Genomic DNA, 14,166 nt, shown 5'->3' with positions numbered 1-14,166 from the left:
CTGGTGTTATGTCACTGCATTCCTGCTTCATCAGTTATAATATCCATTTAGTATTCAACTAATGCCCTATGTTATAATTAGATTCCTAATGTTAACTGTTCTGTCATCTCGGTGCCATAAATGCACTTTGTGAAAATAAAAAAAAAAAAAGCAGACTCATCAACAAGTGGTAAAGGCCAGCAAATGGAAGAGCTTTTATTACAGATTAATCTCACTTTGTAATGACTTTTATTTTAAATGAAGCAATGCAGCACATAGTGGCGGTGCCTTCCATCCCAACCTTCCATTGATAATAAGTATGCAGAAGTCTGGAAATAAATTACTGATCAGTGAGCTGTTGAAGAATTCAGACGTGAACTGCAGCTGGGATTAAAGAATCGGAGAAGGGCTGAGGAGGGGGATACGGGAAACATAAAGGGCTTTATACAGAAACCGACAACTTCAATCTTTTAGACTTTGTCGCGCAAATAAAAATAATGAGAAGAAAACGTATTAAATAATTGTAAGGATTTTTTTTTTCTGTGTGAAAACCTTCCTGCTAACGCGTGATTGACTGCGCTTTACTGTTCACAGGTTAGGGCAAATGTAATACCCTTATGGGAAAAAAAATCAAGATGAATTATTAGCTACAGGGAGATAAAATTGAGATAAAAAGATAATGAGATAGTAAGAGTGAAATATCTGCACAGCACCTAAAAGAACATGAAAGGGAAAGATAAGAGGAAGGAAGGAAGGAAGGAAGGAAGGAAAAAAGAAAGAAAGGAAGGAAGGAAGGAAGGAAAAAAGAAAGAAAGGAAGGAAGGAAGGAAGGAAGGAAGGAAGGAAGGAAGGAAGGAAGGAAAAAAGAAGGAAAAAAGGAAGGAAGGCAGGAAAAATGGAAGGAAGGAAGAAAAAATGGAAGGAAGGAAGAAAGAAAGAAAGGAAGGAAGGAAGGAAGAAAAAAGGAAGGAAGGAAGGAAGGAAGGAAGGAAGGAAGGAAAAATGGAAGGAAGAAAGAAAGAAAGAAAGAAAGAAAGGAAGGAAGGAAGGAAGGAAGGAAGGAAGGAAGAAAAAGAAAGAAAGAAAGAAAGAAAGAAAGAAAGAAGGCAAGGAAGAGGGAGGAAAGAAAGGAAATGAGGAAGGAAGGAAAAAGAAAGAAAGAAAGGAAGGAAGGAAGGAAGGAAGAAAGGAAAGGAAGGAAGAAAGAAAGAAAGAAAGAGAAAGAAAGAAAGAAAGAAAGAGAAAGAAAGAAAGAAAGAAAGAAAGAAAGAAAGAAAGAAAGAGAAAGAAAGAAAGAGAAAGAAAGAAAGAAAGAAGGCAAGGAAGAGGGAGGAAAGAAAGGAAATGAGGAAGGAAGGAAAAAGAAAGAAAGAAAGGAAGGAAGGAAGGAAGGAAGAAAGGAAAGGAAGGAAGAAAGAAAGAAAGAAAGAGAAAGAAAGAAAGAAAGAAAGAGAAAGAAAGAAAGAAAGAAAGAAAGAAAGAAAGAAAGAAAGAAAGAAAAAGAAAGAAAGAAAGAAAGAAAGAAAGAAAGAAAAAGGAAAGAAAGGGAGGAAGGAAGTAAAGGAAGGAGGGAAAGAAAGAAAGAAAGAAAGAAAGAAAGAAAGAAAGAAGGCAAGGAAGAGGGAGGAAAGAAAGGAAACGAGGAAGGAAGGAAAAAGAAAGAAAGAAAGAAAGAAAGAAAGAAAGAAAGAAAGAAAGAAGAGGGAGGAAGGAAGGAAAGGAAGGACAAAAAAAAAAAGAAGGATGGAAGGAAAGAAGGATGGAAGGAAAGAAGGATATTCTTTGCATGAAACTGAGGGATAGATAGATAGATAGATAGATAGATAGATAGATAGATATGGGATTATGATTACCAGCTGTCAGACTTTGTTGGTTTTAGAGGAGTGAAGGAAAAAGCCTCCAAAATAAATGACAGATTTTAAATCAACTGGTGGTGAATAGCACTGGATGTGAGAGGAGACATGTATTCATGAGGCATTGTTCCTTCTCCATGGGAGAAGGGCAAAGGGCTTGAATATGTTAGTCAAGGAAAGGGTGGGAAAATAGATGGCAGTGTCTGAAAATGAGAGGTGCGCCCAGCATATATTAGGTATATTGCCTCGTCGATAATAAACTAGGAAGTCATCTTATTTATAGTCCCTTCCCAACTTTAATGAATTGCAGCCTGAGCATGAGAAGACATTTAAAGGTCACATTTTAATCGCATTGCTTGGCTACATTTGAGCACGTTTTACAGAAACATCCAATACTGTTATTGGGAGTGTGATGTTAGAAGTGTGGGAAATAATTGTCCAAATATTACAAAGAAGTGAGAGGGAAATTATCTAATAGAAATCCCTATTTCTTACCAGCACAGGGCCAAGCTAGTTATTAATGTGCGAGGTATCACTCCCACCTGTTGGCTGACTGATGTGGACTATGGAGTCACTAGTGAATTAAATGCTCATACCAAGTCGTTGGAGGGAGCTGGCACCTGTAATTTTATAACTAATTCACCCAAATGCTCGTCCTTCTCCTGTAATCCCACTTTACTGCTGAAGAGCTAAACTAACCACGTCTATTAGCGATCGCTGTAAATGTGTTTTGGTTTGCTCATTGATAAATGATTGATTTTATGGCTTTATGGCCTTGCAAATCACAAACTGCAAGATCACATTATGGAAATCAGTTGTGTGAGGCTGTGTGGCGGAGCAGGGTATATCAGTGGCTGAGTAGAACCGAAATTATTTCCAAATGAGTTGTCTAACTCAATCATTTCATTACGGTGAAGGTATTTCTACCCAGAGTATATTCATCCTCAGCTGGAGAAAGAGCTGCGGGCCGGCCCTTATCTCTGAATCCGCAATCCATGCACAGTGTGTGGGCCTCAAAGCATGTCTGATTTAAAATCACCAACCATGGTGCTCAATAACCCACCGCAATGTTCAACATATTAAACTAGAGCTCTAGACCAGTGGCCAGAGAAATTGAGAGACTGCAGGTAGACTTAAGTTATAAATTAATGTCCATTCACTAAATGGACCATAAAATTGCCGAGAAGAGCAAATCGGAGATCAATGATAACACATCACATGCATATTTTAAGAACAAATATCACGGCCGGCACAAAAGCCATAAGTCAGACAATTTACAACGTGGTGGAGCAGACCAGAACGGCTATAGACGTCTGCCTGCTATAAATAAAGGCTGGCAAGGTTAACGCAACTCCTAACCACTTAATACGACTTGTAAACCACCACTCCCGAGCTGGACCCCAGGGATCTGTCACCTGTGGGGCCGCCTGCCAAGTGCACATGACAAAAAGCATTATATATGGTGTAACTAATGATCGGTCCATTATCTCACCAATTACCAGCTACGCTAGTAACAGGAATGCCGTCAACATGACCCAGGGTCAGCCAAATGGCCCTCACCGCCTTCTCCTAAAGATCAGCAACTGGGCCACTGTCTACCTGCCCTGTCGGCGTCTTGTCACACCATTTGGCTCCATTACAAATAAACATTGCTGAATTTTCACAGAAACCAGCTGCTCATCAATGGCATTGTGCAAAGACATCATATAGACAAATCTGTCTTCAAAGAGCAGGTTCCCAACGTAAGACTGATTAGGGACTGGCAATAGTTAATACAGTGTGCACCGATGGAGCAGAGCTGGACGGCATCACTTGCCCACACAATGATTATCCCATGAGCCAATAGTGTGATGGAATCTGTAACCTCTATATGGAGAATCCATATGATGGGACGAATAGCCGGTGACAAATCACACAACTTTAATATGTGTGTGTGCACAAGTAGGAAAACTGTTAAAATAAGAAATTGCATTTTAATTATAATTATGCTGTAGCTTTCCTTGAATATACTGTAAATAAAAGGTCCATCTGGGTATGAACAGATGACTATGTGACCATTGTGGCCATTCATCCAGGCCTCTTCTGCCTATCCACTTCTGAGAGAAATAATGCATGAGCAGACGCGGTATGCCCCCATGTTCGCCCCCACATTATGTGTATATATATATATATACACCATCTATCTATAAATGTTATATATATTCTGTAGCGCTATAGATAGCAATTAAATTCAGTATCTACAGTACATAGACAGTAATGAGAAATGTCAGTCTCGTTTCCCAGCATAGTTCTTCATTCCCATCCCCTTGTTTTAATATTTCTTTTGCTCCCCATTGATCTACTATCGGATAAGAGCACGCTGTCCACCATGTCCCCTGGGCACTAGCTGGACCTATGCTCTCACTACTGCATAGACTGACTTGTTGCCTAATATGACATCTGCGGAGCAGACTTGCATAAGTCTAATTACATGTGTTTTTTTTAATTAGTCAAATGCATATATTGTCTGAGCAGTGGCGATTTGCATAACAGATGCCAATTAAATATTCTGTGCTCCTTAATTACGAGCCATTATGCCGGTAAACTAACCTTTTTAAAGCTTCACTGGGTTAGCAGCTTTGAAAACCTGAGAAAAAAAACCCCACAAAGTGGGAGCAGTGTCTGCTGCTAAGCCCTATTCAAACACTTACATTAATAACCCGCTTTATAATAAAATAGGTCGAGACAGATCTCTTTAAGTCAGGACAACAATAAATCAGACCCCCACATATAGGGCAAAATAAAGGGCTCCCTGTGCTGAATGTAAACTTCTGGCAGGCCTTAGTTAGTGTGCGGGTTCCCAGACATTAAATAGACGCTCTGTTCACTTTAGCATGAAGTCCCACAAGGAGCAGCGACCTCCAGGGATTCTTGGCTCTCCTGAACTCTCATTAGGCCTGCATATTAATGACTTGGAGAAATAGAAGGGGGGCTGGAGAGCGGGCGTCTCTATTGAAAGGATCTCCCATACAATGCAGCAAACGGCGCACAAGGCAAAGGCCAAGACAGAAGCTCTCATATCTCCAGCAACGTCTGCTTCATAAACTGTGCCTGCGAGAAGCCACCGCCAGTAATGGGGTGGGTATCACACAACTCGGGGCACGCAGACAGCTGGGGAGGGCATTTCTATAGACGGTGCCCTCAATTATGGGATCTATTCAAGAGCCTGGGAGTGGGGCTTCCAAGGCACCATCCTCACACGGACTAATGCTGGACTGCATCCTGGACAAAGGACCTAGTCTAGCCATTGTTTTTTTAAAGGATTTTAAAAATGATATGTTCCTGGGCGGATGGTACTATTATCTGTCTGTCCATCTATCTAAGAAAAAAAGGAACAGCACATACCCAGTAAGCGGGTGCACAAGTCTCCACCGCAGAGCATCCCCAATCCAGAGATCTATCTAGCATTTATCCATCTATTTTACATCTATTATTAGTTTATAACTTCAATGGAAGTCTTCAAACAGAGGCTGGACAGACATCTGACTGGGATGATTTAGCGAATCCTGCTTTGAGCAGGGGGTTGGACCAGATGGCCCAGGAGGTCCCTTCCAACTCTACGATTCTATGATTCTATAATTTATCTTTCCTATTATCTATATATTTATCTAATACCTATCTATCATGTAACTCTCTATTAATCATTCATCTATCTTAATATCTGTCTATCCATCCATTTATGCTGTACAGCCAATGCCCAGTGCTGTACAGCCAATGCCCAGTGCTGTGCAGCCAATGCCCAGTGCTGTGCAGCCAATGCCCAGTGCTGTACAGCCAATGCCCAGTGCTGTACAGCCAATGCCCAGTGCTGTGCAGCCAATGCCCAGTGCTGTACAGCCAATGCCCAGTGCTGTACAGCCAATGCCCAGTGCTGTACAGCCAATGCCCAGTGCTGTGCAGCCAATGCTCAGTGCTGTACAGCCAATGCCCAGTGCTGTACAGCCAATGCCCAGTGCTGTACAGCCAATGCCCAGTGTTGTACAGCCAATGCCCAGTGCTGTACAGCCAATGCCCAGTGCTGTACAGCCAATGCCCAGTGCTGTACAGCCAATGTCCAGTGCTGTGCAGCCAATGCTCAGTGCTGTGCAGCCAATGCCCAGTGCTGTACAGCCAATGCCCAGTGCTGTGCAGCCAATGCCCAGTGTTGTACAGCCAATGCCCAGTGCTGTACAGGCAATGCCCAGTGTTGTACAGCCAATGCCCAGTGCTGTACAGCCAATGCCCAGTGCTGTACAGCCAATGTCCAGTGCTGTACAGCCAATGCCCAGTGCTGTACAGCCAATGCCCAGTGCTGTACAGCCAATGCCCAGTGCTGTGCAGCCAATGCCCAGTGCTGTGCAGCCAATGCTCAGTGCTGTGCAGCCAATGCCCAGTGCTGTGCAGCCAATGCTCAGTGCTGTACAGCCAATGCCCAGTGCTGTACAGCCAATGCCCAGTGCTGTACAGCCAATGTCCAGTGCTGTGCAGCCAATGCTCAGTGCTGTGCAGCCAATGCTCAGTGCTGTACAGCCAATGCCCAGTGCTGTGCAGCCAATGCCCAGTGTTGTACAGCCAATGCCCAGTGCTGTACAGGCAATGCCCAGTGTTGTACAGCCAATGCCCAGTGCTGTACAGCCAATGCCCAGTGCTGTACAGCCAATGCCCAGTGCTGTGCTGCCAATGCTCAGTGCTGTGCAGCCAATGCTCAGTGCTGTGCAGCCAATGCCCAGTGCTGTGCAGCCAATGCCCAGTGCTGTACAGCCAATGCCCAGTGTTGTACAGCCAATGCCCAGTGCTGTGCAGCCAATGCCCAGTGCTGTGCAGCCAATGCCCAGTGTTGTACAGCCAATGCCCAGTGCTGTACAGCCAATGCCCAGTGCTGTACAGCCAATGCCCAGTGCTGTACAGCCAATGCCCAGTGCTGTGCAGCCAATGCCCAGTGTTGTACAGCCAATGCCCAGTGCTGTACAGCCAATGCCCAGTGCTGTACAGCCAATGCCCAGTGCTGTGCAGCCAATGCCCAGTGCTGTGCAGCCAATGCCCAGTGTTGTACAGCCAATGCTCAGTGCTGTGCAGCCAATGCTCAGTGCTGTGCAGCCAATGCCCAGTGCTGTGCAGCCAATGCTCAGTGCTGTGCAGCCAATGCTCAGTGCTGTGCAGCCAATGCCCAGTGCTGTGCAGCCAATGCCCAGTGCTGTACAGCCAATGCCCAGTGCTGTACAGCCAATGCTCAGTGCTGTGCAGCCAATGCCCAGTGCTGTGCAGCCAATGCCCAGTGCTGTGCAGCCAATGCCCAGTGTTGTACAGCCAATGCCCAGTGCTGTACAGGCAATGCCCAGTGTTGTACAGCCAATGCCCAGTGCTGTACAGCCAATGCCCAGTGCTGTGCAGCCAATGCCCAGTGCTGTGCAGCCAATGCTCAGTGCTGTGCAGCCAATGCCCAGTGCTGTACAGCCAATGCCCAGTGCTGTACAGCCAATGCCCAGTGCTGTACAGCCAATGCCCAGTGTTGTACAGCCAATGCCCAGTGCTGTGCAGCCAATGCCCAGTGCTGTGCAGCCAATGCCCAGTGCTGTGCAGCCAATGCCCAGTGTTGTACAGCCAATGCCCAGTGCTGTACAGCCAATGCCCAGTGCTGTGCAGCCAATGCCCAGTGTTGTACAGCCAATGCCCAGTGCTGTACAGCCAATGCCCAGTGCTGTACAGCCAATGCCCAGTGCTGTACAGCCAATGCCCAGTGCTGTGCAGCCAATGCCCAGTGTTGTACAGCCAATGCTCAGTGCTGTGCAGCCAATGCTCAGTGCTGTACAGCCAATGCCCAGTGCTGTGCAGCCAATGCTCAGTGCTGTGCAGCCAATGCCCAGTGCTGTGCAGCCAATGCTCAGTGCTGTGCAGCCAATGCCCAGTGCTGTGCAGCCAATGCCCAGTGCTGTACAGCCAATGCTCAGTGCTGTGCAGCCAATGCCCAGTGCTGTACAGCCAATGCTCAGTGCTGTGCAGCCAATGCCCAGTGCTGTGCAGCCAATGCTCAGTGCTGTGCAGCCAATGCTCAGTGCTGTGCAGCCAATGCTCAGTGCTGTGCAGCCAATGCCCAGTGCTGTACGTGTGTGATTTCCCAAACCATATTGTGATCTGTCATGTGAATGAGCTGAGAATTGGGGAACTTAAAAGAGATGAGTAGAGGAACATGATGTGCACAGAAGTCCTAGATATGTTCCTTGTAGCTTATCAGCATCTATTTATCTCTCAATATATGTATGTCCAGCTCTCTATCCATCCTTCTATTTATGTGTTAATCCTTGTAGAGCCAGGAAACTCAGACGTGGAACTGAATTATTACCTGCACTATAGAGGCACCCTACAATACACCAAAAGAAAATGTATCAGTATCTATCTACTTATCTATCTACCTGATCCATCTATCCAATAAATTATATTGTTTATCTATCTATTATCTAATCAATTCTATCGATCTACCCATCTATTATTGATCTATATCTATTATATATCTATTCTTCCTATCTATCTAATCAACTCTATATACAGTATATCTATTACATATTTAATCAATTATATCTATTATCTATCTATAATATATCTATCTCTCTAATCAATCATATATATTATCTATCTATTCAGTTCTATCTATCCATCTATCTCATATCTAACTATCTATCGATCCCCATATCTATCTGTCTATCCCATATATATGTATCTGTCTATCCCATATCTATCTGTCTATCCCATATATATCAGTCTATCTATCCCATATCTATCTGTCTATCCCATATATATCTATCCATCCCATATCTATCTATCTGTCTATCCCATATATATCTATCCATCCCATATCTATCAGTCTATCTATCCATCCCATATATATCTTTCTATCTCATATCTTAATATGTATCATCTATCTAACTCTATATATCTACGGTATGTATCTATCTCTATAATCTATCTCATATCTATCTATGTATCTATCTATCCAATCCATTCTATATCTTTATCTTTTTTTAACCAATATTTTCTATTGAGTTTCATTACTTTTTGCATGTTTAATCCATTGGAGCCGGTGGTGCTAGAATACACTGGAGAGCCTGGATTGTACTGCACCCTACACCATCGTACATTGATTGCTTCCTGAAAAGTCACATTGAACCTCTTTTTATAACAAACCTCCCATTCTCCCCACTTAGCTCAGTGTCACAGACATGAATGGCAGTGCTCTTCACGTACTTGTCACATTTGGATTGGCATATGATATGAGGTATTTTGGGATTGCAGCTCTTGCCACTAAGGGGATAAAGAACCAATTCTGATTCCTGCTCTCATCAGACTTACCAGAGGATTGACCTCGATTAGTGGCGTCATGATCACTGTCTCCTTGCTCACTGTCTCCGTGCCCACTATCCTTAGAGCTTACTATGTCTGCTTCCTGGAATGCAGAACTGCAAATACAAACAGCACAGGATTGAGGAGAAATGGAAAATCACATATTCTTCTGCCATCCTATGGACACAGTGGGAGCTGCAATAAATGGCTGTATACCGACAGTCTGCCACCGATACAAGTGTTTCCCCTCAGCAGTATTAGACACAGAGAAAGGCAGGTGAGGGGACAATATTGGCAGAAAGGAGACATTTCACATTGCATCCTTGCTGTTCTACACAGTAACTACTTCAGAGAAGACATAAAACATCGGATCTCCATTACATCGCCCTCTTAGCATTTGCACTTTCCTTTATTTCCAATGGGAGGGACATTTTTCAATGACTAAAACTGTTTTTCCAAATAATCCTCACTGCGTAAAAGAAAAGAAGACATAAAGGAGATGCCCCAAACGCATTTCATACCTGTTTACCCGTCGAGGTCTGTCAACTAGATAACTGAGTTCAGTGCGTTGGTGTTTATTCTACAAAAAAAAATAAATAAATAAAAAATAAGAAATTAAACACAACTGGAGTCTAAATGTCAGTACAAGAAACATGAAAGAGATGATGGGGACATGTATGGGAGCAGCCTGCGCCCCCACACTGGGCACACATCAGAGATGCCTTCCACTGAGCTAAGAACATACGCAGACATAAAAGGGCGCCCCCTCTCTAGCACAAGGAGTCATGGCGTTTCATAGAATGGGCAACAGAGGACATACATGCATCCATACATCACTATGCCCGCTGGATGGGGCACCTGCTCCTGGTACCCAGGCAGATGCACTGAACTGACGGAGATTATCTCTGCGCCCTCTAATTGGGTTCTCGCACAGTTCGGGATCAGATCTAATAAAACCAAACCATTTCAATGCACAAGGTGCCATAAAGTGGACTTGGATTACTAGGACCAAGTGCTGCAGATCACAGCGAATACATAGACGGGTATTTTAGTTGGCAAACAGTGCCCAATGCAGGGAAATCTTGCCCTGTTTGCTCAGCCTCATTCACATTCAGGCAGTGTGGACTTCAGGCTGCAACAGTTTTCTAGGGGAATTCTAATGCCAAGACTGCCTCTAATGGGAGGCTGAGCCTCCGCGGGCTCCTCCAGCCACCGTCCAGATAGATATGGTCAGAAATATGACGGCGACATTATTGGAAATTAGAATCTATGGCTATGGATCGGCACTGCGGGAATTCTAACATAAATCAATACAGTAAAAGTACATGACAGGCGAGGGGGCACTGACAAAAAAAGAGACAGAACGCAGATGATGGAGCAGGACGTGGAGATAGATGGGATTTCATGGGGATAAATGGGATTTGCAGATAACAAGGGATCAGGAACATCTGGTTACAAGGGAAACTTCTCCGGGACGCTAACCTACAGCTGGGTAGGGATGAGCGGCCACTTACCTCGCCGGACAGGATGCTGCCATTGGAGATGATGTCGGGCTGCTGGTCAGCGTAGCCCGTCACGATGGCCCCACAAGGGTTGTGCTCGGTGTCTGTGCTCCTGGAGGGGCTGCAAGGCTTGAGGAACATCAGGTCCGTTTTGGCAGACTCTGGGGTCAGGCAGACCTGGTAGCAGTAGTTCTGGTTGTGGTGGTGGGAGCCGAAGCTGCCAGACTCCTCCACTGGCACCTGGGTGGCACTGGGCACGGCCGAGCTCTGCACCAGCATGATGTCCGACTTGCTGAGCTTCTTCTTGCGAGCCCTGGCCTGGCGGCTACAGCAGGAGCAGCAGCACACGCAGCAGTCGCTGGCCAGGCAGCTGTAGATGTTGAGCTTCTTCTCCTTCTGGCAGCGGATGGCCAGCACGATCATGGCCAGCAGGAAGATGAAGGAGACCGAGCCCAGGGCGATGATGAGGATGAGGGTGAGGTCCAGGGCGGTGTCAGTGGCGCGGCTGGAGCGGTGGTTCTCGTTCAGCTTCTCCACCGTGCTGTCCACGATCTCCACCTGGATGAGGGCGGTGGAGGAGAGCGGCGGCTGCCCGTGGTCCCGGACCTCCACCACCAGCTCGAAGGGTCGGTGGGGGTCCCTCTTGGCGGTGATCTTGCGCGCCGTCCGCAGCTCCCCGGTCCTCCAGTCCATGCGGAACAGGCTCATCTCGTTGCCGCGGACGATGCTGTAGGTGAGGCGCGCGTTCTCGCCCTCGTCCAGGTCCACGGCCACCACCCGGGTGAAGAGGTAGCCGGGCTCGGCGCTGCGGGGCAGCAGCTCCTTGGCCGTGCCGTTGCGGCCGTGCGGGGACACGATGGCCGGGGCATTGTCGTTCTGGTCCACGATGACGATGTTGACCGTGGCGTTGGCGGTGAGTGGGGGGCTGCCGCCGTCCCGCGCCTCCACCTGGAAGCCGAAGTCCTTCAGCTGCTCGTAGTCGAAGGTGCGCAGGGCGTAGAGGTAGCCGTTCTCCGAGTTGATGGACACGTAGGTGAAGACGGACATGCCCTGGATGTCGCACTCCAGGATGTGGTAGGTGACCTGGGCATGCTCCTCGTCGTCCCGGTCGGCGGCGCTCACCGCGGAGATGTACGCCCCGGGCACGTTGTTCTCGGTCACATACACGTTGTACACCGCCTGCGAGAACCGCGGCGCGTTATCGTTCACGTCCGCCACCTGCACCTGGATGGACTTGGTGGCGCTGAGCGGGGGGCTGCCGCGGTCCCGGGCCAGCACCGTCACCGTGTAGGAGGGCGCCAGCTCCCGGTCCAGCGCGCCGTCGGTGACGATGGTGTAGTAGTTCTTGTAGGACAGCTTGAGGCGGAAGGGCACGTCTCCCAGGAGCTCGCAGTGGATCTGGCCGTTCTCCTCCGAGTCCTTGTCCGTCACGCTGAAGAGGGCCACCACCGTGCCCGGGGGGGCGCCCTCGCTCACCGCCTCCTTCACGGTGCTGAAGCTGATCTCGGGCGCGTTGTCGTTCAGGTCCAGCACCTTGAGCAGCACCTTGCAGTGCGCGGGCACGGCGTTCGGCCCCAGGTCCTTGGCTTGGACGTACACCTGGTACGCGCTGCTCTCCTCGTAGTCCAGCTCGCCGCTCACCTCCAGGCGGCCGCTCCGGGGCTCCAGGCTGAACACCTCCCGCACCCGCGGCGAGTTGTGGCTGCTGAGCGAGTACACCACCTCCCCGTTCTGCCCTTCGTCCTGGTCGGTGGCGTTGAGCTGGATGACCAGGGTGCCGGGGGGCGAGTTCTCGGCCATGGACACGGAGTACACGGGCTGCTCGAACACCGGCACGTTGTCGTTGGAGTCCAGCACCTTGATGGTGAGCAGGGCAGTGCCGGTCCTCTGCGGGCTGCCCCCGTCCATGGCGGTCAGCACGTAGCGGTGCACGGCTTGCTGCTCCCGGTCCAGCGGCTTCTTCAGCACCAGCTCGGCGAACTTGTTGCCGTCGCCCTGAGTCTGCACGTCCAGGGCGAAGAAGCTGTTGGTGGTCATCTCGTAGGTGCGGAGCGAGTTGTTGCCCACGTCCGGGTCGTAGGCGCTCTCCAGCGGGAAGCGGGTGCCCAGGGTGGCGCTCTCCGAGATCTCCACCTGGATGTCCGCCTCGGGGAAGGCGGGCGGGTTGTCGTTAATGTCCAGCACCTCGATCTCCACCCGGAAGAATTCCAGCGGGTTCTCCAGGAACACCTCCAGGTGCAGCAGGCAGGACGGGCTCTGGCGGCAGATCAGCTCCCGGTCGATCTTCTCCTTCACGTACAGGACGCCGTTCTCCAGGTTCAGCTCCAGGTACGGGCTCCGGGAGTTGGGCGCGGACTGGAACCGGCGGCTGGAGAGTTTTGTAATGTCCAAGCCCAGATCCTCGGCGATATTCCCCACGAAAGTGCCATGGTCCCGCTCCTCCTGCACCTTGTAGGCGAGCTGGGGCAGCCCTCCATCCGCCGCGCACAGCAGGAGGAGTAGGACGAGCATCGCCAGGCTGCACAGGACAAGCACCGCGGGAAGCCCGGCTACTCCATCACTCCGGGGAGGCAGCGGTCCCAGCTCAGTGCGGGGGGAGAGTCATTGCCAGGGGGCACAGGCGGCCACATCCACTGCACATGGTGTCTGCTCAGCCCCACGCCACACAGCTACAGGCACTTTATTTCCAGTAGTCTCCACATTGCACACATCCCATAGTGATGCTCCGCACACTGCTCCAGCTCCTGCGCTCTCTGCTGCCACTGTCTGATCTCCCAGCTCCCAGCCTAGCGGTTTTTGCGCAGCGACCTCTTCCTGCCAACCAATCGGAGTCCAGGAAATGCCGGGGGCGTGGTCAGGCAGGCATGTCAGTCTATTAGCACAGAGGCGTCACGTGAAGGAGGGAGAGTGTGTGCGAGGAGCGAGCTGGGGTCCATCCTCACCGTAGACTTGGCTGCGGCTCCAGGACTGCTGTATACACATGTCCTATATATATCAGGACACCACTGTATATATACATGTATAACTCCTATATATATATATATGAGCACACTGCTGTATATACACATGTATAACTCCTATATATATCAGCACACCACTGTATATATACATGTATAACTCCTATATATATCAGCACACCACTGTATATATACATGTATAACTCCTATATATATATATATATATATATATATATATATGAGCACACTGCTGTATATACACATGTATAACTCCTATATATATATCAGCACACCACTGTATATATACATGTATAACTCCTATACATATATATGAGCACACCGCTGTATATACACACGTATAACTCCTATATATATATATATATGAGCACACTGCTGTATACACATGTATAACTCCTATATATATCAGCACACCACTGTATATATACATGTATAACTCCTATATATATCAGCACACCACTGTATATATACATGTATAACTCCTATATATATCAGCACACCACT

The 14,166-nt window shown here is 48.1% G+C and overlaps 1 protein-coding gene across 4 annotated transcripts in view; it reads right to left on the bottom strand.

Moving 5' to 3' along the window:
- PCDH10 (protocadherin 10) overlaps nt 1-13,466 on the bottom strand; it is a 91,556-nt gene extending 78,090 nt beyond the window's left edge. For 3 of the 4 annotated variants that reach the window (XR_012231551.1, XM_073572096.1, XM_073572097.1), the window contains exons 1-3: nt 10,700-13,466; nt 9,707-9,765; nt 9,195-9,301 (exon numbers count right to left, since the gene is read on the bottom strand). Coding sequence is in view for 3 of the 4 variants with exons in the window: in XM_073572096.1 (XP_073428197.1) it covers nt 9,195-9,301; nt 9,707-9,765; nt 10,700-13,198 (2,665 nt within the window). In the remaining variant the exon portion in view is untranslated. The remainder of the gene's footprint in view (nt 1-9,194; nt 9,302-9,706; nt 9,766-10,699) is intronic. The other variant, XM_073572098.1, reaches the window with a different exon arrangement.
- Nucleotides 13,467-14,166: the final 700 nt, after the last annotated feature.

The sequence above is a fragment of the Dendrobates tinctorius genome, unplaced genomic scaffold, assembly GCF_039654945.1.
Source record: "Dendrobates tinctorius isolate UK_male_01 unplaced genomic scaffold, ASM3965494v1 ptg000030l, whole genome shotgun sequence".
Classification (NCBI taxonomy): domain Eukaryota; kingdom Metazoa; phylum Chordata; class Amphibia; order Anura; family Dendrobatidae; genus Dendrobates; species Dendrobates tinctorius.
The sequence above is the reverse complement of the archived record's forward strand: the minus strand, read 5'-3'. Positions and strand labels throughout refer to the sequence as shown.